Here is a 25,869-nt window from a genome sequence, read left to right on the forward strand (position 1 = left end):
GAAATAATTTTTTAAGATATCTCTTTTAATACCTTTTTATAATTAACGATTTTTGGAATTGTTTTATTAATATTACATAATTTGATATTGTTTTGGCAGATAATGATTTGATTTCGTAATATATCATTATGTAATGTTGCCAATTAAATCAAATATTTTGTAATGTTTATTTTTCGTGGTAGTAGTTAATCCAGAGTTCTAGGCCATTCCAGAATTTTATGGTTTCACAACATTAACAAAAAACATGACAAATGCTCTCAGAAACGTCATTTCAAAACTACATAAATCATTGTCAATCAGTTTCATTTTCAATAATTCTTGTTTAGACACCTTGTTGCCGTGCCTCGCGTGGTTCACTGGGTATAAAACAATAAGGCTCTGAGTCAGTATTTATTGTGTCAAGGTCATGTACAATGACAAACGGACGTTCACATGCACTTTGCGGTTAAGGCATATTATAGACGCACTGGTAACCTTAAATAAACACTTTTTCTCCCAGCTTTTTCTCTCAGGCCGGGAAAGCCACATTTCCAAAATGACTTTTGCCGGGAAGGCGAAATTTCAATTACATGGCTGTAACCGGTAAAGCCACATTTCCAATAGATTAATTAATCAATGGATTACCGTAACCGGTAAAAGAGCGTCCCCATGTATAATATTGTTTTCACAAGAAATGAATAATCTGTCCTCCTCACAAACGTGGTGTTTAGCAATACCGATAAAAGGCTGTTCCTACACTAAACGCCAAAAGAAACGTTACCCTCCTACCTTTATGAAATACTTAAAGACTATCCAAGATATGTTAGAAGGTATTAGTTTACAAGAAAGTTGAACAACACAGCCTTATGCAAATCACGAACCATATTCTATTGCCGGGAGAGCCACATCAATTTTGGCTATCTGTTTCGGAAATGTGTCTCTCCCGGCGGTTCAGGCTCATAACGCCGACCCTTCGACCAACATCACGGCTCAGTGTAATAATAATATCGGCGTCCCGAGACTAGTTTCATTTTGCCAATTGATAGAGGATTCCGAGGACAATGAAGGATCAATGAGTTGTTAGAAGAGGATAATCTGGATTATGCGGATGAGAGCACACCTAATGAGAAAACGACAACAGTTTATACTTTAATCAGTTTATTTCCATACTTGAAGCGACAGATTTTAATGTTTTTTTTACAATGATTCTCATAAGTAAATACCTGACATTTTTATTAAATACATAAGAAATGGGCTTCACACATTGTACACATGTGGGGAATCGAACACTGGTCTTAGACGTGACGAGCGAACGCTTTAAATAACCACTAACCCATACCTGTCAACTCGCACGCATTTGGCGTGAGTCTCACGCTTTATTGACAAATGTCACGCTCTCACGCCTCCAAATAATAATCTCACGCATATCTGGTAGCCAAAAAATAATTTCAAAATTAATACGCATTTTCGTTCGTTTTTGCGTAAAGTTGAACATTGAAAGAACGCCTGAATGAACGAAGTCCTAAAACGATGTTTATGCGAATGATTCAGCTTATTATTATTTATTAGCATGCATCTTTTAGTGTCAAAATAATGCCACCAGAAGGCTCCAAATGCTCCTGATCACTAAAAAATCACTAAACTTCATTTTCGGGGGCTGGGGGCTTCGCCCCCCAAAGACCCCCCACCAGGGCGTCGCCCTCGACATGACCATGGACCTGAGGTCCCTGGATCCCAGCTTATTTTTTTTCAGTCTCACTCCAAACCATCTTTAGGGGTTGACAGCTCTGCTAACCCTTCTATAGGCAGATCAGACAGCGAACAGACTGAGCGAGTAAGTTTAGTTTCACGTCGCACTCAGCAATATTCCAGCTACCGTATTTCCTCTAATAAGCGCCCTCTGGCGCTTATTTTTTCAACGCACCTCCAGACCCGGCGCTTATTAGAGGCCCGGCGCTTATTAAAATACCCTGTATTTTTAAAAGCGGGGATGAGTACATGAAGTTATGATTTAAGGGACCAGTCCTTAATATATTTATTTTTAGACCAAGGGAGAATACATTTGCGAAAATATGCAAAGGTCTATACTCGGTGCTTATTTCTTAAAGCACTGCTTTATCCCCGGCGGTTATTAGAGGCGCGGCGCTTAACAGAGACCCCGCGCTTATTAAGAGAGGAAATACGGTATACATGGCGGCGGTCTGTAAATAATCGAGTGTGGACCAGACAATCCAGCAGCATCAAGGATCAACTGCATGAGCATGAATCTACGTAAAGTCAACGAGCCCGACCACCCGATCCCGTTAGTCGCCTCTTACGACAAGCATGGGTTACTGAAGATCAATTCTAACCCGGATCTTCACGGGTGAACAGGGGCTCCTTTAACGAAGCAACCTATACTAAGGTTAACCTTAACTCCAATTCTTTAACATTGCACTAAGGATACCTTTGTGAAAGGATGCACAGGAGTTAGAACTCCCTGAAAGTTCCGTTTAGTCGAACCCACCAAGAACTTGAATATTATTATCAGTATTGAAATACACAATGCCATTTTAGAAAGTGGTCATATGTAACGTATGTTATATTTGGGATTACTCTTTTTAGTAAAGTACAGATTCTAGTACTTTTTGGGTTGAGTCCCATCCGAGATTCGAACCCGCATCCTCAGAGTCAAGCACCATATCGCCAGCACACAAAGTCAGACGCCTAGACCGCTCAGCCACCGCGGCTTCCACAAAAATGGAAGTCGGACAACTGGTGGTCTAGATTGCGGACTTTGTGTACCCCTCTGATAAGTGTTAATTGACGGCTCCCACGGCCGAAAGCTATGAAATACACAATGCCATTTTAGAAAGTGGTCAAATGTAACATACATGTATGTTATATTTGGGATTAAACTTTCTTAGTAAAGACTACCAGTTGTCCGACTTCCATTTTTGTGGAAGCCGCGGTGGCTGAGCGGTCTAGGCGTCTGACTTTGTGTGCTGGCGATATGGTGCTTGACTCTGAGGATGCGGGTTCGAATCTCGGATGGGACTCAACCCAAAAAGTACTAGAATCTGTACTTTACTAAGAAAGTGTAATCCCAAATATAACATATGTTATATTATCAGTATTGTTTCATATTAGGCTAAATGTCAGTCATGGGGCACTGGTTGTCAAGTCATCTTAGGCTGTGTGAAGTTGCGTCCCTTTGTTGTGACAGGAAGCTATTATCGCCGGTTCTAATCTCAGATTCTCCCAACCATACATTTGCTCCTGGATTTCGCAGAAGTGATTAACGTCAGAAACCTATGTAAATTTGTCTTAGGGACCGTTCATAATTTATGGCGGGCTGGGGGTTGATGATGATTTTTATGGAGAAGCATGTACAATGTAAATGACGCCCCAAAAAAAAAAAAAAAAAAGAAAAGAAAATTAAAATAAATAAATAAATAATAATAATAAATAATTTTTTAAAAATAATAAAGAAAATACAAATATAAAAGAAAATATAAAAATAAATAAAAATAATAAAATAATAATAATGATAAATAAATAAAAAATAAAAAAAATAAAAAAATAAATGTACAAAGTACCCCCTCTGCATGTCATATACAAAATCAATGACCCCCACCTCCGTACTTTTTAAGCATTTTTTAAGTACCAAATTGCTGACACCACCCCCCACCCTTCAGTACATGTGTACAAAATTGATGACCTAGCTTAAAAATCATCACACACACACCACCCCCGCCATACAGTATGAACGGTCCCGTTATAAATGAAATAGTACCTATTTAGACCACTATGGTGTACAGACACCACTTGAAGAAATAAAATTTGTGTTGTGCTAGGAAATATGTGGTCGCATCATCAGTGAAACGATAAAGCAATATGGATATATTTTGAAATTTTTGTCAAATTTTAAGAAACGGACCATTTTTTTAAAAAATTGGAGATTAGCAACTGTATACATATGTTTAGTACACCCAATTTAATTATTTCCAATTTTTATAGTCTCTTATATGATTTCATATATAAACCAGTCTCTTTTCCGCAATTACTCATCATTTTCGTGACATTCTCCTTTTATATTAACGATAAATCAGTTTATTTTCTTTCTTGTGTTTATTTTCAATAAGTTCCCTAGTCCATTCATATTACGTAATGAATGGGACATTGAACCAGTTTATAAATGACCTTCAATCCCCCAAAATGACCTCGGAAGTAGAAACCATACATCGACCAAAGTGCGCCTGCGTAACTCACCATGTGACAAGCACTGACCAATCACAGGAATCGACAGTCACGCACATGGCGATTTGTTAAGATTGTATCTCATGGAGAGCTACACTTTTCTCAGCATCATTCGTGCTTCATGAAACCAATTTAATGAACTTATCGGTTAATTATCAGCTGATCAGGAATGGGTAGTGTATTGGCGGCTGGTCCGCGACCAGCTGCGGCTGTGAATGTGCCATCTCCCGACATCGTGCCCCCACCACCGGCACCCGAACAACCTTCGACTTCGTCTCCTGCAACTTCGGAGCCTGCATCAGCTCCTTTAGCGGGTGACAACGGCCCAGGGACATTTGAAGATTTACATAAAAAGTGTAAAGGTAGTGAATAAGTAACAGTTACTTATCAGCGGTCTATCTCTAGAAGGTTAAGGCGGTTTTCTTCAGCGATTCCACATGCACGTGGAGTCTGCTAGTGAAGGGAGATCACTCTGACTTATAGTCAATCTATTTGTTTCTGATTCTGATTTTATTGTTTGGGACGTTATACAACTCCTGGTTGACGCAAAAGCAATTTCGTTGTGCCAGTTTTGAATTAGTCATTGCTCCATCCAGTCAGCATCCTTCATAACTGATTATGAACCATTGACATTTGTCATTTTCTTTCACGTATTTTTTTTTTCAATTTCGTCATATTCTCAAAACTGTTACATGAAAATGCTGAATCAGAATGATTTGTGATAGTTCATTTAAAACAGATTTCACTGATCCATCAGTGTAGTAAGAAATGTTTCAAATGGCAAAAATGGAAGATTATGCATTTTACAGATTCTCCTTATTTTTAAAATATATAGGAAAGACTTTTGCCTGTATCCCCCTTTAAATTTCATTCTAGTCAAATCATATCACCTGAATATATATTCTTCATCTGATAAGGATGAGCTTTAGCATGTTTCTTTAATTGTATCTGAATATACTGAAAGACATATCAAACTTCTAAAAATGCCACTCAAAGAAATTTTTCCTCATCGTTAAAATTTAGGGGGGGATACGGGCAGAAGTCTTACCAATATATAGCCTGCGACCTCGTATTGCAGTACTTGACATATCCGTAATCGTAAATGAAATTAAAAACTTTTAAGGCCTATTCTATCACATTTAATCAACACATTTGTGAAAAGAATATTATTTTAACTTTGATAGTGTTTCAGCGAGAGCCATTAAACGAACGAAGCCGGTTAATATTTACCAAAGGATAGAACTCCATCGTATCGTGGTAAACACTAAAACTCATATTGCAAGGCGAAGTAGGGACCAAAAAATGAAATTGTTTAACTCACCTCAATGTGAAATCAGTTGCTCATTTTTTGTGTAATCGAAGGTGCACAAAACTGTATCCATGATGAAATTTTATTCAAGGAAATCACCAAACTTCCAAAATACATCATTTTCATCATGATTTTCTTAATATTTGTTCATACTGTTGTCTTTTGTTTTATTTCAGGCATGATTTCAACAATATTTCAATGTAAAATATTATTTGAAATAATGTTATAATATGAGTAAATAATTATGTGAACAACAGTATAATAAAATCCTTTATAAATTTCTAGTTTGTTAGAGTGTGCAAAATCGTTTTCAGTGAACAGGGATCATTTTTACGTTTTGTGTCCTTATTTGAATTACAAATTTTGGTATTCACCGGGAGATAAATAAAGCTCATGACATCACTTCCGCTACCTTATATGGCAACAATGAGATGCAGATGATCTAGTTCAGATCGAGTGGGAAGGGTCATATACGACACGTAAATATTATAGAGTGTATTTGATGAATGGGGTTCAGACAGATTCCATTAGATTCAAGACTTTAATGTTAATATTTCTGCTGCATAATGCTTACAAAGATTTGATACATCCTGCTGGTTTAAAAAAAGTAAACAACCGACTGACGTCTGGCTGTTGATTTACACATGAAAATCACCGCTAGGAGGCGTGTCTGGCGCGGGAAAACCCGAAATACCATTTGCCGCGATACGAGGTCCGAGTATACACTATAACACAATACGATAAGATTGTATATGGGACACACACCTGTGCCCTGTTTGTCAACATTGTGGCACATTTATTCAACAACTGCCTCATTGTTGTAGTAGATAGAGCATTTGTCTTGAGAGTAAAGGTTGTTACTCGGATCGTAAAAGATATTAAAAGATGGTACTGATCATGATTATAGTTGCCATGGTTATTATTTGTCCGCATAAGGGTTATTAAACAAACACTGGTTGGCTCAGGGTCTTTGTCAGGTGCCTGAGTTACCCATCCATGTACAACTTCAGCATGGTATTTCAGTGAGCAAGCAACACGGAAGAGATACTATTACCAACCTGTCTGGACTTGTCCTTGATGAGAAACACGACCACTTTCAGCATGTTACAGTTTAGTTGGATATTGTCTGTCATGCAGGTTGTTTTTTGTTTTTTAAGCCCACTACTGTGTGTGGTTAAGGTTTATTCTGCTAAGCAGGGAAAGAAACCTTTCAAAATTTTCCACAAGACCAGCGAGTGGACAATGATTAAAGTACTGTCGGAAATAGGACAAACTGTTTTTAGGCTGTTACTCTGTATCCCTGAAATTTGCACAATTGCAAATAGCATATGTTGAAATAACCCACACCTGCCTAACTGGGCATTCAGTGGGATGCGTAATAGGATATCCAGAAAAACATGTTTACTCGTAAAATGGGACAAGACTTGGAAACAATACGAACAGCTGCTGAAAACAATAGATCAGACTATAGATGGCAGTTAGGTCACTCAGCCAGGTATGACGATGGAACCTCGACTCACTTGGCATGAAATTGCATGTGCTGCCCACAGGCACAAGGGATCATCTCAAATATTTTTTATGCTTTTTCATATGTATCGAATAGGTCTCTATTGATTATCTTAACTTAGTTTTTATTGCTGATATCTCCATCCCCCAGCCCGACCCCAACCACCGTCTGCAACACCCACCCTGGTTTTGCTTTTGAGACGACCCCTCCTTCCTGTTTTTTTATAGTGATAGTGAGACTCAATGGTAGCTACATCCTTAACAGTTTCAGCATTAAGAGTTATTTTTTTACGTCTGCTATCGTTTATAATGAAGCTAAGTCTAATTTCAAAATGGGCATTTAAAAAGTGTCATTTGTAATACAATATCCTAGCACACTAATTTGCATAAAGCCATGGTCTGTTCTAAATAAGTCGCATTGGACTTTAAAAAACCCCGCATTGCTCATTTCTGCACTAATCTCTCATCAGTAAAGTCCTTTTACGTTTCCTATCTCCCTACCGCTGATACTGTAGTTAGGCCGAATTTAGTTTAACAGATATTCACACTTTCATGATCATATACTAACTCCCTAAATTGTAGATATAAATGTGAAAAAAACAGTTTTTTTCTATTTCCGACAGTACTTTAGTGGTCCTGTCTGTACTACACTGGTCCAAAATAACATTCGTTTAATTAACTAGGACTGGAAGGACTGCTTCCAGTTGATCTTTTGAAAAGGTCAAATGTCACAATATTAAAAGGTCAAGAAAAGCTTTGTGTGTTTAACTTTACTTAGTATGTTAATTCTCTACAATGAGGTTGACTTTTAAAAAAAATGGTAGTCAAGGTCAGCATTCTGGTTTTTGGAAAACGTTTAGTAATTTTGTTTCTGGGGCAGCAGAACCTTTAAGTGCATGAAACTATGGAGTTGCTTGTGCCCTTCTTAGAAATCCTGTTTCACGTCTATAAAAGGTGATGTCAATGCTCGTGTATCGATCACTAGATTGTCTAGTTAAGACTTGATAATTTACGCCAAATAAAATAAAGACTAAAAAGAACATAAACAACCAAAGCATCTGAGGCAAGCTGTGTTTTGAAAAGTGAATATAGTTTTTTTCACAGATGCTATAATAACTGTCAAGTCTTAGGCAGTGAGTCACTGTTGACATTACTGTCACCTAACTTGATAACATCTGTTTTCTATTTTATTTTCTCATTTTCTTGTAAGTTATCATTATTAAAAATATCATAAATTATGTGTTATTCACAGTGCAAGTTATCGCTCAATATGCAGATCGATAATCAGTGCTCAGTTATTGATCAATAATAGATTGTAAAGGCAAATGCCTCCACAGAACACATGTGGACAATCGCTGGACCCCTGATTTGAATATCGACGTTCAACCCTGAGTCGAAACATGTTGACTGCTTCTGATCTGCAAGTTCCTGCAAAGATTTGTACATTTCATCCTTGTTCTGTTTTTTCAGATCTGTTTCCACAAATCTTTGAAGGTGGGAAACTTATCATCTCTAAGGGTCTGAGCAGTCATTTCCAAATAAGCCACACCCTCTCCCTCTCCACGTTCCAACCCTCGGCTTACAGATTTGGCTGCACATATGTCGGAACAAAGCAGCTCGGTCCAGCAGAGGCAAGTTAAGAACACTGATCAACCAGGGTTTATTTTTAAGTGGGACAAGGGGGCTACAAGCTTGAGGTGAGTGAGTATGGTTTTATGCCGCCTTTAGCAATATTGCAGCAATGTGATGGCGGGGGACACCAGAAATGGGCTTCACACATTGTACCCATGTGGGCAATTTAATTGCATATATCAATGCTCAGGGGTGGAAATAACTTTAAAATTGCTAGTGTACTCCGGTACAGTGGCACATGTAAAATCACTTGCCCTGATAATTTTTCCATTATACTGGCTGATTTCCTTGTTGATTGTTTAAATAAACAACATAAATAACATTGGAAAGTCAATTGGATGCTGGTACAGCGTGACATACTAATTTGCTAGCCCGACAGAAAAAACACTGCACTGGGGCGTCGGGCAATGGGTTATTTCCACCCCTGAATGCTTGTAATGTCAATCACTGGATTGTCTGGTCAAGGCTTAGTTATTTACAGGCTTTGAAAATAAAGACTAAAAAGAACATAAACAACCATAGCATCTGAGGCAAGCTGTGTTTTGAAAAGTGAATATAGTTTTTTTCACAGATGCTATAATAACTATCAAGTCTTAGGCAGTGAGTCACTGTTGACATTTCTGTCACCTAACTTGATGACATTAATATTTTCAAAAAGGACAGGTTTATGATAAACTGATATAACAGAGTGGCGTAGATTTGCAGTGTATCAAATGGTGATGGGAGTATGAGAGTTTGTTGGCTCTGTTCATGTACCCCTGGTTGGAAAAGTAAGGGGATACCTCAATTTCCTGCATGAAATCTGCCGGTCACAGTCTGGATTAAATTTCCATAGTTTACTAGGTTTTAGTTTTGAAGACTGATTGCCACTTGGACTTCAACTGGAATAATCATTTTGCCCCTTACTGGTGTTTGTTTTGTCATCCTCAATAGCCAAAACCTTGCGAGTAGTATCAGGGGTGGAAATAACCCATTGCCCAACGCCCCAGTCCACTGTTTTTTTCTGTCATGCTGTACCGGTGTCCAGTTGACTTTCCAATGTTAATATGTTGTTTACTTAAGAAATCAACAAGGAAATCAGCCAGTATAATGGAAAAATTATCAGGGCAAGTGATTTTACATGTGCAACTGTACCGGAGTACACATTAGCAATTTTAAACTTATTTCCACCCCTGCAGTATAATGAATTTAGAAGGAAACCTCATCTCGCATAAAAATCGTAATCACCAATTCTATTAATAGAGGATTATTTTAGCGATTTTATTGTATTTTCAGTAACATTTTAAGCAGGACAAAAAATAGTTTGGGTTTTTTACCGGACACAGTGACTGATAGCCTCCAAATTAACAGTCCTGGGCAATTTTTACTGGCCAATATCCGGTATATATTGGAGAACAGAAACACTGAGTGAGTGACTTGACCAGTGACCATATGTTGATTATTCATCAGAAGGGATTCAAAATTTAAACGCCAATGAAGATTTGGTTTAGAATTGGTCTTCAGCAACCCATGCTTGCTGTAGGAGGCGACTAACAGGATCAGGTGGTTTGGTCAAACTTGCTGGCTTGGTTGACACATCATGTATCCTAATTTTGTAGATCGATGGTCAAGCTCTTGATCACTGGATTGTCTGGTCCAGGCTAGATATTTAGACAACCATTATGAAGGAGGAAGATAGTCAAACAACCCCCCAAAACAGAATTATTGCCATCGGAGGCCTTTCATTGAACAATCCTATATATTCCTAAGCACAATTTAGCAGAGCTGGCTAAAAATATATTAATAAATGGAAATATCGTTGACTGGAGGAAATATTAACAATTATCAATGTAAAAGGATTTTGTTGTATATTCTTATTCCAAGTTACTTCAGTTTTATTGAAAACTGACCAATGTTTAGTTACAGATTATCAGTCTCTGATCCATGTCGATGACCTGCCCTTTGATTTACCTGCCCTTTGATTTACCTGCCCATGTTAGCGGACAAGCATGACTATCTAAGGGTCCTTTGGTCCCCTTGTTCCTTGTTAACAACACTTGTTTTTCATATAATTCATGTTTCAGGCGTTTCCTCTGATAATCGGTGACATAGATGCAAGCGGCAACCTCAATGCAAACATAATTCATGCACTATCGGATCGATTACGAGCCAAAGCTGTAGCTCAGGTAAGCCGTTACCTCTCTTGGAAACTAGTGTAAAGCCATGTTTTAATTCTGCTGATATTGTTTTTATGAATCCAGTTTTGCTGTTAAGGTGTAGGTCCTCCAGTAAGCAAGGGCTGTAACACTTGGCGCGCTACACAAAGCGCTAATACTATTGTAACTCCCAGCAATACTGGCAGTGGATAATGATGTGGCAAGCTAATTAATGATTTTGATTTTATATTTTTGTAGAAATATATAATCTGAAATAAGATTATTTTCATTTCTGGGACTACATGATAGTCCAGCCAAAGACAATCACAGTGCTGAGGCAATTTTTGTTAAATTGGACCATGAATTATTGTGTGACAAAGTATGCAGATTAGGTGCCTGACTCTGAGGGTGTGGGTTTCGAATCCCGGATGGGACTCAACCCAACAAAAGTACTAGAATCTGTACTTTACTAAGAAAGTGTAATCCCAAATATAACATATGTTACATTTGTCCACTTTCTACAATGGCATTGTGTATTTCATAGGAATTAGACTTGTTCAATATACGGTAAACTCTGTTTATGATGAATTCAAAAGGACCAAACCTGTGAATATGCGGGTTAGAATTGGTCTTCGGCAACCCATGCTTGTCGGAAAAGGCAACTAACGAGATAGTGTGAGTGGGGTGTCAAACAAAAACAAAATCAAATGGACCACTGATTTTAGTTTGTATCTGTAGGTCAACTTAGATCAGTGGGCGGTCCCAAGTTAAATCCATCAGCTGTTATAAGCATATTGGTCATAATAATAAAATAAGCATGTTGTAGTTTACTGTATTTACTAGTCCTAAAAACACTATATTACATTGTGTTGATTTGATGCATTATAAATAGGATCATCAAAAGCAAATAAAATATCAAGTATTAGCCTATGCTTATGATAGATGAGATTTCCTGTTTGAATGAAAAAATTATTTGATTCGATGAAGCCCTTTGTTTTCTGCTTTTGAACCAAAATATCAGATAAGTCTTTGGTTCCTCAATATTGGGAATATGTTTTAAAATTTGTTTCTGAACCTTTAGCATAATAATATTGCTTTTATTGAGATTCCGTAAAACTAGGTGAAAAAGCAAAAATACCATTACTGGTCCTGTTACCAGTGAAAGGCAGAAAGTTCTGCTTCTAAAGGTTTGAATTTGTTTGTTCATACTCCTTCATCAGGTGTTGTTCCTTTATAATAACCTGGTGTAGTGGTTAGAGTGTCCGCCTGGAGAGCGGAAGGTCGCGGGTTCGATCCCCGACTACGTCATACCAAAAGACGTTAAAATATGGTACTTGTTGGTCCCTGCCTGGCTCTCGGTATTAATGGGTACAACAAGGACTGGTCGGCTCGGAGTCAGTATAATGTGTCTGAGTGGGGTATTCATGCTTCACTGCGGCGTGGTATCTCAGTGGGCTAGCACTATAAAACCAGCTTCAGTCTGGGCTAGTACAAGCAGCCGCACATACACATACACACGCATGCACGTCGTCATATGAGCGAAATATTCTCAAGCATGACGTTAAACCCAATTTCACCTCACCTCACCTCAGTGGGCTAGCACTATAAAAGCAGCCAAAGTCTGGGCTAGTACAAGCAGCCGCACATACACATACACACGCATGCACGTCGTCATATGAGCGAAATATTCTCAAGCATGACGTTAAACCCAATTTCACCTAACCTCACCTCAGGTCTTCCTCCACAATTAAGCTGACATAACTATGAACAGGCCAATGCATCTGAGGCAAGCTGTGTTTTGAAAAGTGAATATAGTTTTTTTCACAGATGCTATAACAACTATCAAGTCTTAGGCAGTGAGTCACTGTTGACATTACTGTCACCTAACTTGATGACATTAATATTTCAAAAAGGTCAGGTTTATCATAAATTGATATAACAGTGGCGTAGATTTCCAGTGTATCAAATGGTGATGGGAGCAGGGATTTACCTCAAGTCCTGTATTTGACAGTCCCTCGGACTCATACGTTTAATTTTCAGGGCTGCTGGACTACAAAATGGCGGTCACAGACACTTAAATATCATTATTAAGACTATGTTGTAATATTGTTGTAATTCAGTTACTGTTATTATAGTGTATCATGATCATCACATTGTTACAGCAATTACATTGCAAAAGATACCATAACCCAGCTAGTAGCAGACTCAGTGATAACTTATTGTTACTTGATCGATATTTTTACAAAAAGGTATGTGGACTTTTTCTGCGTCCACATACTTTTTGTAAAAGTATCGATCAAGTAACAATAAGTTGTGGACGCACCAATCAATTTCGTTGGGTCAGTTATCAGTTTTTATGCGTATAGGACGCAGGAATTCGTGTCCCGTTAATCCCTGTGGGAGTATGAGAGTTTGTTGGCTCTGTTCGTACCCCTGCTTAGAAAAGTAAGGGGATACCACAATCAGCATATCCATCCATCTGTTTGGGCCAAATAGAAAAAAATGTTGTGGTTCCGATTACACCTCTTAAAAATTTAGGGTACCGTATATGACCGTCTATAAGACGACCCCATGGATAAGACGACCCCCAAACTTGACCCTTAAAATCAGTGTCAAAATGGTATGTTTTGTGCATAAGTCGATCCCCCGCGATGAGGTCCTAATCGTGGCAAACACAGACCACAGACAACTGGCAGTTACCAATAATTATAACTTTGGTCCACATTATTCAAAGAATTCACAGTCATATATATTGTGTCTACTCACGGTTCGAAACAAAGTGTAGTTGACAGAAAATGCATAATATATTTTGCTTCTCTAAATATCATATTTATTGTAGCAACAAACTGGCTTGCTTATTTTACCCCATTCAACAATCACGAACTGATTACCACCTCGTTTTCCATTAACTGCTAGTTTACAGTAACATCAGTGAAAATGTGTGAATTTAAATGGCTTCCGTATTTTACCCCATTCCATGTGCGTACAACTTCTGCTTACCACGTTCATGAGGGTCCGTATAACCTTAGTGTTGATTATATATATTTTACGTAAAAACTGTAATTAAAATTACACAATGCTAGGATATATTTCTTTGGGTTAAATAATAGTATTCTGTATTATATTTTACTGATGACTGCGTCAGAATTCGTCCCGTTATATTATTGTGCATGTTTGAACTTGTTCGCCGGGAAACGTGTGCACAGCTGATTGCTATTTCCCGGCTCAGATACACACGGTAATCTTAATCCCTGCAAATAATACAATGCCCAGCAAAAACAACTTATAACTTAAAAGGTATATAATCTTGTCTAGTGATGTTTAATTGCAAATTTAACGTCTCTACTGACAAAGTCGTCTTCTGTTGTTTGTTCACGCGAAGTGATACGATGTTGTTTTCTTACCACTGGAAAAAAGTTTGATGAAAGTGTAACCCATGGATAAGACGACCCCCTTCTACAGACTGCTTTTTTTGGTCCTCAAAATTCGGCTTATAGACGGTCATATACGGTAGGTTGGTCTGAAGTTTTATTTATTTTTTTGCATAGTTTATTTTGAAGTAAAGTACAAACTAATAACACATGTATGAATGTGTAATTGTTTATTCAATCAAGCTTGCGGCCATCATATCGACTTTCTCTATCAGAATGACATATCTGTTGGAGCCAGGTAAAAATAATGGTATCTGAAAGCTTATTTTATTCAGTCCGCTTATGAAAAAATAGGGTCGGCACCAGAATTTAAGGGTCGGTCGGGTAATCGGAACAACAACAACATTTTGTTTAGGTCTCGTCCATTTCTGTTTCCAGTGCAGAACTCCTGAAGTATTGAATATATCTCACTGAAACTTGTTATGTAGGTCTATCTCCACAATTATGCTGACATGACTATGAATTAACTGGAATATTGTTCAATTCAGTTCTATTTTCAAATAATCCATGCAAGGGAGAAAGGTGGTTTTTGATACAGGTTAATGGACACTTGGAAGATGTAGACCTCAACATGAACCTGATGTTGATAAAGATTTCAGAGTTCCCAGCAGTGTGCGAAATAGCCACTGCCCCCTAGCCTGTGGCTAATAAAAATCCAGTCGGGCCAGTAAATCTCCACAGTCACTGGCCCGACTGGCTAGTGAATTTTCATGGGGTCATTTTGTAAATATATATCTCTCTCCCACTTGTTAAGTTATAACACACTTTTTAAATCATGCAAGATTATGGCCTAATAGAAATGTTCAACATATTAGCAGCTTAATGATGAAACCCATGTCTACATTCAAATTTTGGACTAGTGAATTATTTTGTTGGCTAGTAACTTTCCGGCATAGCTAGACCGACTGGCTAGCAAAATTTGGAAACTGTTTCACCAGGCCAATGCATCTGAGGCAAGCTGATTTGGTTGACACATGTCATCGGTTCCCAGTTGTGTAGATCGATGCTCATGCAGTTGATCACTGGATTGTCTGGTCCAGACTCGATAATTTACAGACCGCCACCATGTAGCTGGAATATTGCTGACCATCTGGGTTCATAGACCTTAGGCCCTCCAAAAAATCCTTTGGTTCCGGTCACCCGACCCTACCTTACTCTTTTGGCCGGTCCTGGAGTTTTTATCGAGAATTTATTTCTTTATAAAATATTTAAAGTCGTTCCCCGACCCTAGGTCTTTAAAATCACCGGTTCTACAAGAGCAAAGTAACGATGTTTCGAGGAAATCATTAATTAAATTGAATAAACTAATGAATAAAATCAACAACAGCATTCATAAAAGTTGTCAAACGACGTACATATAAATTACTATTTCCATCATTTTGTGCGATTGTGTGATGCAAGTCACATCACTGACAAGTGACATCTCGGCTTTCGCCGCCTCGATCTTCACGCTCAGACACGGTGTTTAATGCGAAAATATAAGCATAAAGCATTATTGTCACAGGTCATAACCTAGCACGATACGTCCAATAAGTTCCATAATTTACGTATAGGTGGCGCTTTCTTGCTTAATACGTTCAGAATAGCATTATTTTACCCAAAACTTTCGTATAAATCTAAAGGTTTTCGTTTACGAGGACGGTATCCATTGTTGTAATATGATTGGCTGTCTTGGGTCACGTGCCTGATATTGACCAATCATGATTCTTATAGCAGACTGTGTCACAAATGGAAAAAAATCGCCGTAGTTTTTGCTTCTTTCGTGGTTTATCTGGACATTATAAATATAAGTTTGCATTTTCATCAAAAATAAATTTATTTAAGTTGTAGTTGTATTATTTGAATAATTTGATAAAAATAAATTTCATATTTTATATCAACAGTAGGATTAGATCTTTCAAATGGTGTGTGAGATGTAGTAGCAATAACGTTTTACAAGCTCATATTTTCCATGATAAACATAGGCTTCATCAGCCTGAAGAAAATAAAAACTCTGAAGAAAAGTGGATTTTAACTTTTATTGCAGTAGTGGCAAGGAACTGTTAACCATATTCTGTATACGTTATATATTTAACATACTACACACATTTATACACTCGCATCAAAGGATACTTAGGGTGAGCATTTTAACAGAAATGATGATGCTTGTACAAGAGGCGCCTAATAACATGTTTATGTGAATGAGGTGGCTTTGTTTCTGTTGCAGTTCTTGGTTATTGGTTAAATTTTTTTATTTTAAATAAAATTCCCTACCTACCTACCCTATTTTTTAAAAACATGTAACAGGAACCAAAGGATTTTTGGGGGGGCCTTATGTCATCATACTGTACAACAACCTCTTCAATTGTATAAACTCAAATATCGGGGGTAGCCCAGTGGTAAAAGCTGCCATTGCTAAATTGAAGACCGGGTTGAATCCCACATGGGTACAATTTGTGAAGCCCATTTCTGGTGTCCCCTGTTGTAATATTGCTGGAATATTGCTAACAGCTGGCATAAAACCAAATCCAGTCAGTCAGTATAAACTCAAATATTAATAGTCAAATTTGGTGTATGCTGGAAATATTGCCGATGTGACTTTAAATCTTAACTCACTCACTCGCTATAAACTCAAATATCCTTCATGTATATTCTCCTTAAATCCATAATGTATAATTGTGTATCACTTGTCTTCAAATCGAATTGAAGGGCATTTAGAAGTGGAATACATAAGAAAAAGCAAGATTAATGGATGTCAACACTTCTTTATTGTGAAGCGTTGGCTCGTCACAATCGCTTTCCAGGTTTCGATTCCCACATGGGTACCATGTGTGAAACCCATTTCAATGTCCCCGATCAACAATGTTGCTGAAATATTGCTAAAAGCCGCGGGCTTGAAAACTAAACTCCCTCACTCTTTATTGTGAATAGATGACAGGCCAAAGCATCTGAGGCAAGCTGTGTTTTGAAAAGTGAATATAGTTTTTTTCACAGATGCTATAATAACTATCAAGTCTTAGGCAGTGAGTCACTGTTGACATTTCTGTCACCTAACTTGATGACATTAATATTTAAAACAAAGACACCTGGGTGACATAGATTTCCAGTATATCGAATGGTGATGAGAGTTTATTGGTTCTCTAAGCCCTGGTATGAAAAGTGATACCTCAATCAGCATATCCGCCATCTTTTCTTCGTCTGTTGTCTGTTTCCTCTTATGTGCAGATCTATCAAGTCTTTAAGAAAGTAACTTGTCCACTCTAATTTTCCACTTGCCCTGATTTTATGAAATAATCATGATGATGTAATTATGAAAGAATAAATCAACTTGGTATTTGATGTTAATGTTTACTGGACAATTTATTGAAAAGTGATAAATAGCAAAGAAAGATAACTCTACTTCATTATCATTTCAAAATTTAATAGCTACATTTTGAGCAGATATGAAATTTATTCGCAGTTTGAAACCATAAGTGGAAATTATCTAGTAGCCCACGGACAAGTAAGATACCATTATTTGATTGCCCGAAATGAAAACTGACTTGTCCCGGGCATCGGTGATGGGATTTTTTTAACCCCTGCAAGTGGTAAATTGGTGATTTTGTTCATTTCAATTTTGGGATTTTTTTGCTTATTTATGTTTTTGTTGTCATGATGAGTTTGACTTGTGCTTCCACCTGAACTATTTGCTGAGTGCAACACAACAAACAAACAAACAAACATTACTCTTCTTTGAGAAGTTGATAACAGTGTCAGTAGTTATATATTGCTTTGTTAAAAGGATCGATGAATTGTATCCTATCCGAAATTCATAAATATAGAATATTATCGAACGCTGATCATAATCAAAATATCATACTATTTGTGAGGTTTTGCAGAATTTTGTCCCTCAAAATAATAAAGTTGTTTAACAATCTATTATTAAAATATTGACACAGTTCACTGTTTATTACGAGGGAGGAGTGCAGAGAAAGGGACAGCCAGGTGTTCGAACGGATGGAGACGCACAGGTTAATGAACTTTGTCTGTGAATGTATTTCTCGAACACCTGGCTGTCCCTTTCTACACTCCTCCTCGTAGAATAAAACAGTGAACTGTGTCTAGGACAAAATTCTGCAAAACCTCACAGAGTGGATGTTTTGATTATGATCAGCGCTTCATTGAGTATTATATGTTTATTAGTTTTCGAAGTTAGATTGCAATTCATCGGGTCCGCTTTGAGCCAAACGGACTGTACAATCAAACGCCGCGACTCATTGCATATCCATAGAACTTAGTTTTCCTTTTCAAACATTACTGTGTTTAGATGGCTCAGTATACTTTTTCCACAGATGATATGTAAAGTATTGAGTCAGGCAGCGAGACGTTGACGTCGGTTGTTTGTTTGAGTATAAACACACCCTCAGACATCACGTGTGGCTCGCCATGTCAGGGCTCCAGATAATTTATCAACATCAAGAGTGCATACTCCTTATCTTTTCAATACAGGAGTACTGGAAAACCATAAGAGTACATTTAGAGTACTGAATGGAATTTAATGGAGTATCAGTAATCTTGTGTTTCGTTTCATATATGCACCACAACTTTGCTACTCTTATGTAAACAGGTCAATAAACATTAAAACAATACTTTTTCAGATTAATACATCTGTAAATGATTCTAAGACCGTACACCATTGCTGTGGTGCGTATCTGCTACGCTTTCTAAATTATTTCCTACCGTATCGTGCATATTTTATATCCGTACATACGCTGATATGGCCCTTATCTGAGCCCTGCATATATCACTTCATTGCCAATCCAGACTTAATTAATTACAGGCTGTTGTTACACAGATAAAATATGTCTCAGTAAGGCCAGGCCAATTATATTTCTTGTTTTACTGATCAGCCGGTCGTATTTTTTCAAGAATAAGTAGAAGAAAATAAAAATTATTTTCCCCCGCTTCAAAAACAATCATGTTTTTACTGGCCAAAATGTAAGCTTACAAAAAATAAACTTTTTTTTATTGTTTTTTGACCGATATAAACTTCATAAATTGCCAAAAATATAAATACTTTTAGTATTTAAAAGGAAAATTATTTTAACTATTGATTTTTATTTATTTTTTTCCCTCCTGCCTTTAGGTTTTCAGAGGACAAAAATCTGTAAAACAAGAAATAAAATTGGTCTGGCCTAAACATCAAGAAAACAAAACGAACATTTGTTTTATCTGTTTCAGATACAAAATAATAAATGTGTAGCCTCGCAACTAACTACTGACTACAAGGGTTCAGATTTCACATCATCGCTGACATTAGGGAACATCGATCCAATAAATGAATCAGGTACGTATATGATTGACTTTCTGGGATAATATAGGTCATACAAGCTGAAAGGGCGGTGGGGTAGCCTAGTGGTTAAAGCGTTTGCTTGTCACGTGGAAGACCCGGGTTCAATTCCCCACATGGGTGAAATGTGTGAAGCCCATCTCTGGTGTCCCCCTGCCGTGATATTGCTGGAACATTGCTAACAGTGGCGTAAACCTAAACTCACTCACTCAATCATTCATACAAGCCGAGTGGATGGCAGCCATAATCGGTGATGAGTGGATTACATGTCATCTTAACATGATAGCACTGCTCAAAATGTAGATCACTGATTAGTCTAGCAGAGATGCCAACCCATACGATTTTATCACATTCCTTACGAAAAAACAGTACAATACACAATAAATTTCAACCACATTTTATTCATTATCAAGCTATATGTGGATACTTACTACTGATTTAGGTGAGTACAATGTTAATAACAAGGTCTTAGACTATATATATCTTTTTTGTTTAATATCAAAATTCTTTGGAAAAGTTAATACTAATTTTGGCCAAAAATAATTTTTTGGGCCAATTTTTGGCCAAAATACTAATTGGGCTAAATTAGGGTTGGCATCTCTGGTCTAACAGTAACTCAATTGTTTACAGGCTGTCAAGTAGTGGAAATAGTGGGGTAATCTTGTGGTCACGGTGTTAGCACAGTATGCCGAAGACTTGGGTATGATTCCCTACATGGGTCAGGGGTGGAAATAAATAATTATTTCTGTCGGGCAAGCAAACTTGTATATCACGCTGTACCGGTGTCCAGTTGATTTATCAGTGTTAATTATGTTGTTTATTTAAAAAATGAACAAGAAAATCGTCCGGTAGTGGAAAAATTATCAGGTCAAGTGATTTTACATGTGCCACTGACCGCCTCCGGTGTAGTGGTTAGAGCGTCCGCCCGGGGAGCGGAAGGTCGCGGGTTCGATCCTCGACCGTGTCATACCAAAAGACGTTGAAATATGGTACTTGTTGGTCCCTGCATGGCGCCCGGCATTAATGGGTACAACAAGGACTGGTTGGCTCGGAGTCAGTTTAATGTGTCTGAATGGGGTATTCATGCTTCACTGCGGCATGGTATCTCAGTGGGCTAGCGCTATAAAACCAGCTTAAGTCTGGGCTAGTACAAGCAGCCGCACATACACATACACACGCATGCACGCCGTCATATGAGCGAAATATTCTCAGGCATGTCGTAAAACCCAATTTCACCTCACCTCACCTTTCTATTATGTAACTTGCATGTGCAGTTAAAGGACCCGTGTAAGTTCTGAGTTACCCAATGTTTGACATAAAATGATGGCCAGCTATGGAATACAGTGGGTCCAAGCCTTCGTTTAAGAGACAGATGTAATTTCCACGCATCAAGGGTTCTACGCAGGTCTTTGACTGTAATTTGTGATTTGCCCGACATGCGTAATATTTGATCATAATATTTTGATTTTCCTCTGAACATAATCTGATCCAATGGAAAGTTTGATAACAATGTTTAAGTCCTCTGATGCAAGTCAATTTAAATATTTCGCAAAATTAGCAAATTACATCAGATATATAGAATTGATCTGCAACCTTCATAAATTGTAAATATTTCTGTTGCACTGATGTTCAAAATACTTTCATTTTTATAAATATATTTGACCCTGAGGTTTTAATACATAACATCACTTGACTTCGTCATGATGTGTCGATACACTCCACGATGGTTTCTGCAAATAAACCAAAGCATCTGAGGCAAGCTGTGTTTTGAAAAGTGAATATAGTTTTTTTCACAGATGCTATAATAACTATCAAGTCTTAGGCAGTGAGTCACTGTTGACATTACTGTCACCTAACTTGATGACACTATCTGCTTGTTTCGGAGTGATCAGTTATTTGAGGAGAGAAAAACATTTATGATGCAAGTCCTATTTAAAGAGTTCGTCCCTGAATTTATTTCCGTGCCATCAAGTCACGAAACATGTATCACTGCTCTCGTTTTCAGACACTGTCTGGACTATTTACTGTCTGCTGGTTTGAGACTTTAGACATCACAAGACATTTTTGTTAAGACTACTTTTGGGGCAGGCTTGTGACAATAGAAAACAAACATTCCCTGCAATACCCACCCCTAGCTACAAGCTTGAGGTGAGTGAGTATGGCTTTATGCCGCCTTTAGCAATATTGCAGCAATGTGACGGCGGGGGACACCAGAAATGGGCTTCACACATTGTACCCATGTGGGCAATTTAATTGCATATATCAATGCTCAGGGGTGGAAATAACTTTAAAATTGCTAGTGTACTCCGGTACAGTTGCACATGTAAAATCACTTGCCCTGATAATTTTTCCATTATACTGGCTGATTTCCTTGTTGATTGTTTAAATAAACAACATAAATAACATTGGAAAGTCAATTGGATGCTGGTACAGCGTGACATACTAATTTGCTAGCCCGACAGAAAACAACACTGGACTGGGGCGTCGGGCAATGGGTTATTTCCACCCCTGAATGCTTGTAATGTCAATCACTGGATTGTCTGGTCAAGGCTTAGTTATTTACAGGCTTTGAAAATAAAGACTAAAAAGAACATAAACAACCAAAGCATCTGAGGCAAGCTGTGTTTTGAAAAGTGAATATAGTTTTTTTCACAGATGCTATAATAACTATCAAGTCTTAGGCAGTGAGTCACTGTTGACATTTCTGTCACCTAACTTGATGACACTTTTAAATTCTTTTACAAGGAATGAATAAATGTAATAGAAAGACAAAGTGTTCTTTTCTTGTTCTCTTTCAACACTGTGATAATTAAGCAGGCATGAGATTTTTCTGCGTATTTAAGATAAGATAAGATAATTCTTTATTGTCCCAAGGGAAATTTGTTCTGCATCATACGTTCTCCAGAGAATTTTCTGCGTATTTACATATCAGTTTGAGTCATTTTTGAGATCAGCATCAGTAATTTCTGCACATTGCATTCAGTGCCGTAGACACTTATAATAATTTTCCTTCAAAATTGAAATTGGCTGTTCTCATGCCTGATTAACATAAGAGCAACAGTTTTTAATACAAATTGAGCAGGTAACTGATCAGAAACAACTAAATTGTGATTATTGAAAATATAAGTTGTTGCAGTTACAACTCCTAGTGACAGAACAATAGAGCAAATATTTGCAATACATCATCAATTTTTGTTTGCTTTTTAAATAAAATTTATGTATGTTTTCATGCTTCTCATTGCAATAGGAACAATATGGTGGGACTAAGCACTGGTGCATCGAAAGATTAGGTCTTCTTATGGATACAGGTCGCAATCAAAGCCAGATCTCTTTCTAATTAACTTGCTTTCTTTATTCAGTGAATTGAAATTATACCTAAAGGTCTGAAGGTTAATAAATGATAGCCGCTTTGTAAAGGCTACCATCTTGTCAAAATCTTTCAAGCATTAGACGAGGAAATTGTCACATCTGCATCATAATGAACAAATTGTATTTAATTTATTTAAATACAGACTGTTCGTAGATGCAAGAGGAAGATGTCAAGCCTAATTCAGCCAGTCATTGTTGATTGTCTGTTTCGCTCTTGAGGACATTTACGAGGTTACATGGAATTTCTTTGATCACAGGCAAATTGTAGCGCACTTAGGGTTGCGCAACAAAGAGAAAGTGACCATTCTATCCATATGCGAGCGAAGCGAGCAAAGGTTGGCAACGTGCTTCCCTCGCTTCGGTTCGAAAAATATTTTTAATATCGACATAAAATATCGCCATCATCAAAGGTAGACAGACACTCATTTCCTCACAGAGTTGTGTTCTCAGATTTCCAACCTCATATTTAATAATTACTCACGTACAATATATTTAATTCAACATTTCAAGCGCAAATTGTGGCATGTCAAATCGTTCTTCGCCTCCATTACCCCTGCGAGCTTCTGGTTCAACGGAGTGAAGGAACAAGAATAAGCAGAAATTAAACACAAAAATCATATGGTATAATTTTACCGTTAAACTGTTGGGGATTATTTTTCTTACCTGCCGTCCTGTTGTTAGAATTTTCGTAACATTTATTCTACAAAAACACTTCTGGCGTAACGGGTAAATGAAAGCAGATTTAAATTGAAGTCCCCTGTTCCTTCACTTTGTTGAACCGGAAGCTGGCAGGGGTAATGGTGGCAAAGAACGATTTGACATGCGACGAGTGGCGCTTAAATGTGCTTTGATACAGATCTGTTTCTGAATGATAAATATCAAATTCAGAACTTTAAGATTGAGCTTCTTAAAATATCGCCATCATCATTGTGTGTGTCTTTTTTGATGACATAATCATTATCCCAACCAATTTGTTGAATGTTAATGTGTGTTTGTGTTATCGTTATTTAGACTGGGGTGGTGGCTAGTCTAGTGGTTAAGACGTTCACTTGTCACGCTGAAGACCAGGGTTTGATTCCCCTCGTAGGTTCAATGTGTGACGCCTGTTTCTAGTGTCCCCTGCCATGATATTGCTGGAATATTGCTAAAAGTGGCATAAAACTAAACTCGCTTGCTCACTCATTATTTGGACTAGTTTTTTGTTTCAGGTAAAATGCATTTCTGATCCTGTTAGCTTTGTGACCCAGTTTCCAAGATCTATGACATGAATTCCTCCTTGTGAATTCTTTTCTGTAATAAGTAATAAGCACTCCTGACCAACTTCTTGACAATAATGATTTAGGCTGCCATGTTAGCATAATCAACAACAAAAAATAACCATGAAACATGAAAATTATCACATCTGCATCATGATGATCAAATTGTATTTATTTTATTTAAATACAGACTGATCGTAGATGCAAGAGGAAAATGTCAAGCCTAATTCAGCCAGTCATTGTTGATTGTCTGTTTCGCTCTTGAGGACATTTATGAATCTCCATGGAATTAAATGTTGTCTGTTTCTGAATGATGAATAACTACAGAAACTATATCAAACTCAGATCATAAAGAAATGTTTCAAAATTATGATTTTATGTCTCCCTTTACGATATAACCATATACTCACATATCCCTGTTAGCAGAGCATGTTTCCATAGCAGCAAAGTGTGTTACCTTCTGGGTACACCTACAGAGAAGCTGTTGATGCTGTGTCTTATGTCTTCCAAGATTGATTACTGTAATGCCCTGTTTGCAAATCTTCAGTCATCTTCAAGCTACAGAGGATTCAGAACTCAGCAGCTAGGTGTATCTCCAAGATCCCAAAATCACAGTACACCAGTTCTCAAAGCCTTGCGTACCCGTGAAGGTCTGGGTTAGGATTGATCTTCAGTAACCCATGCTTGTCGTAAGAGGCGACTATCGGGATCGGGTGGTCAGGCTCGCTGACTTGGTTGACACATGTCATCGCTTCCCAATTGCGCAGATCGATGCTCATGCTCTTGATCACTGGATTGTCTGGTCCAGACTCGATTATTTACATACTGCCACCATATAGCTGGAATATTGCTGAGAGTGGCGTAAAACTAAACTCACTCACTCACTCAAAGCCTTGCATTGGCTCCCTGTCTCCTCTCGCATTGTCTACAAGATTTGCTGCATGACTCATGATTGTCTCTTCAATGAAAGTTATCCATCATATCTGAAGGACCCGATATCCTTTCACGACCTAGAATGATCACTCCGATCGTCCAATGATCACCAACTCAATCATTTTCTCTCCACCTCCGTGATGTCTTATCACGCTTTTTCAGTTTGCAGTACCATGCTCTGGAACTCTCTACCTTCACAATTAGGCAGGGCCCCAGATAAGATGCGTATCTGCAGTGTAGGAAAGATAGCCCATCCCAACGTCCGAGACGGGTGAATTTTGTGGAGGACGGGTTAAAAAATATCTAGTCCGTCCTCATGTCTGGTCAATTTTAGCAAACCAATGACATATATATAATGATTATAACCTTTTTGAATATTTACTGTAGAAGGTCTTTTATTTATATTTGGAGGACAGGCTAGATTTTGGCAGGACTGGTAAAAAATTTGACCTGCCAGTCCTGTGGACATGCTAGATTTTCTACATCTTTCCTACACTGGTGTCTGCGTAATTTACACATAGATTATTCGGATATACGCATAAAAAGTCAAATCAGTGAGTGAAATATGCTCACAACTTTCTCAGAATATGAGTTTACATGCGTGAACCAAACCTGTCTAAATATTGTTTCAGTCCTACACGTCCGCTCTTAAGACATCTCAATAGTGTTGGTTGTCTGTATTGAAGCGAAGATTGTCGAGTTTTTCTGTTTGATCGCCATCAATGTTTCTAATCCGCATTCGGTTCACAATTTAAAAGCTTGCCCTTAAACA

General features: G+C 37.7%; 1 protein-coding gene across 1 annotated transcript in view; it reads left to right on the plus strand.

Annotated features, from left to right (window-relative positions):
• Positions 1-4,243: 4,243 nt before the first annotated feature.
• LOC124254135 (mitochondrial import receptor subunit TOM40 homolog 1-like) overlaps positions 4,244-25,869 on the plus strand; it is a 30,009-nt gene continuing 8,383 nt past the window's right edge. Inside the window, exons 1-4 of the mRNA XM_046688012.1 lie at positions 4,244-4,580; positions 8,504-8,664; positions 10,729-10,830; positions 19,431-19,536. Coding sequence (XP_046543968.1) covers positions 4,388-4,580; positions 8,504-8,664; positions 10,729-10,830; positions 19,431-19,536 — 562 coding nt within the window. The 5' untranslated portion in view covers positions 4,244-4,387. The remainder of the gene's footprint in view (positions 4,581-8,503; positions 8,665-10,728; positions 10,831-19,430; positions 19,537-25,869) is intronic.

The sequence above is a fragment of the Haliotis rubra genome, unplaced genomic scaffold (assembly GCF_003918875.1).
Source record: "Haliotis rubra isolate DU_JTF1 unplaced genomic scaffold, ASM391887v1 Scf565, whole genome shotgun sequence".
NCBI classification, from domain to species: Eukaryota; Metazoa; Mollusca; class Gastropoda; order Lepetellida; family Haliotidae; genus Haliotis; species Haliotis rubra.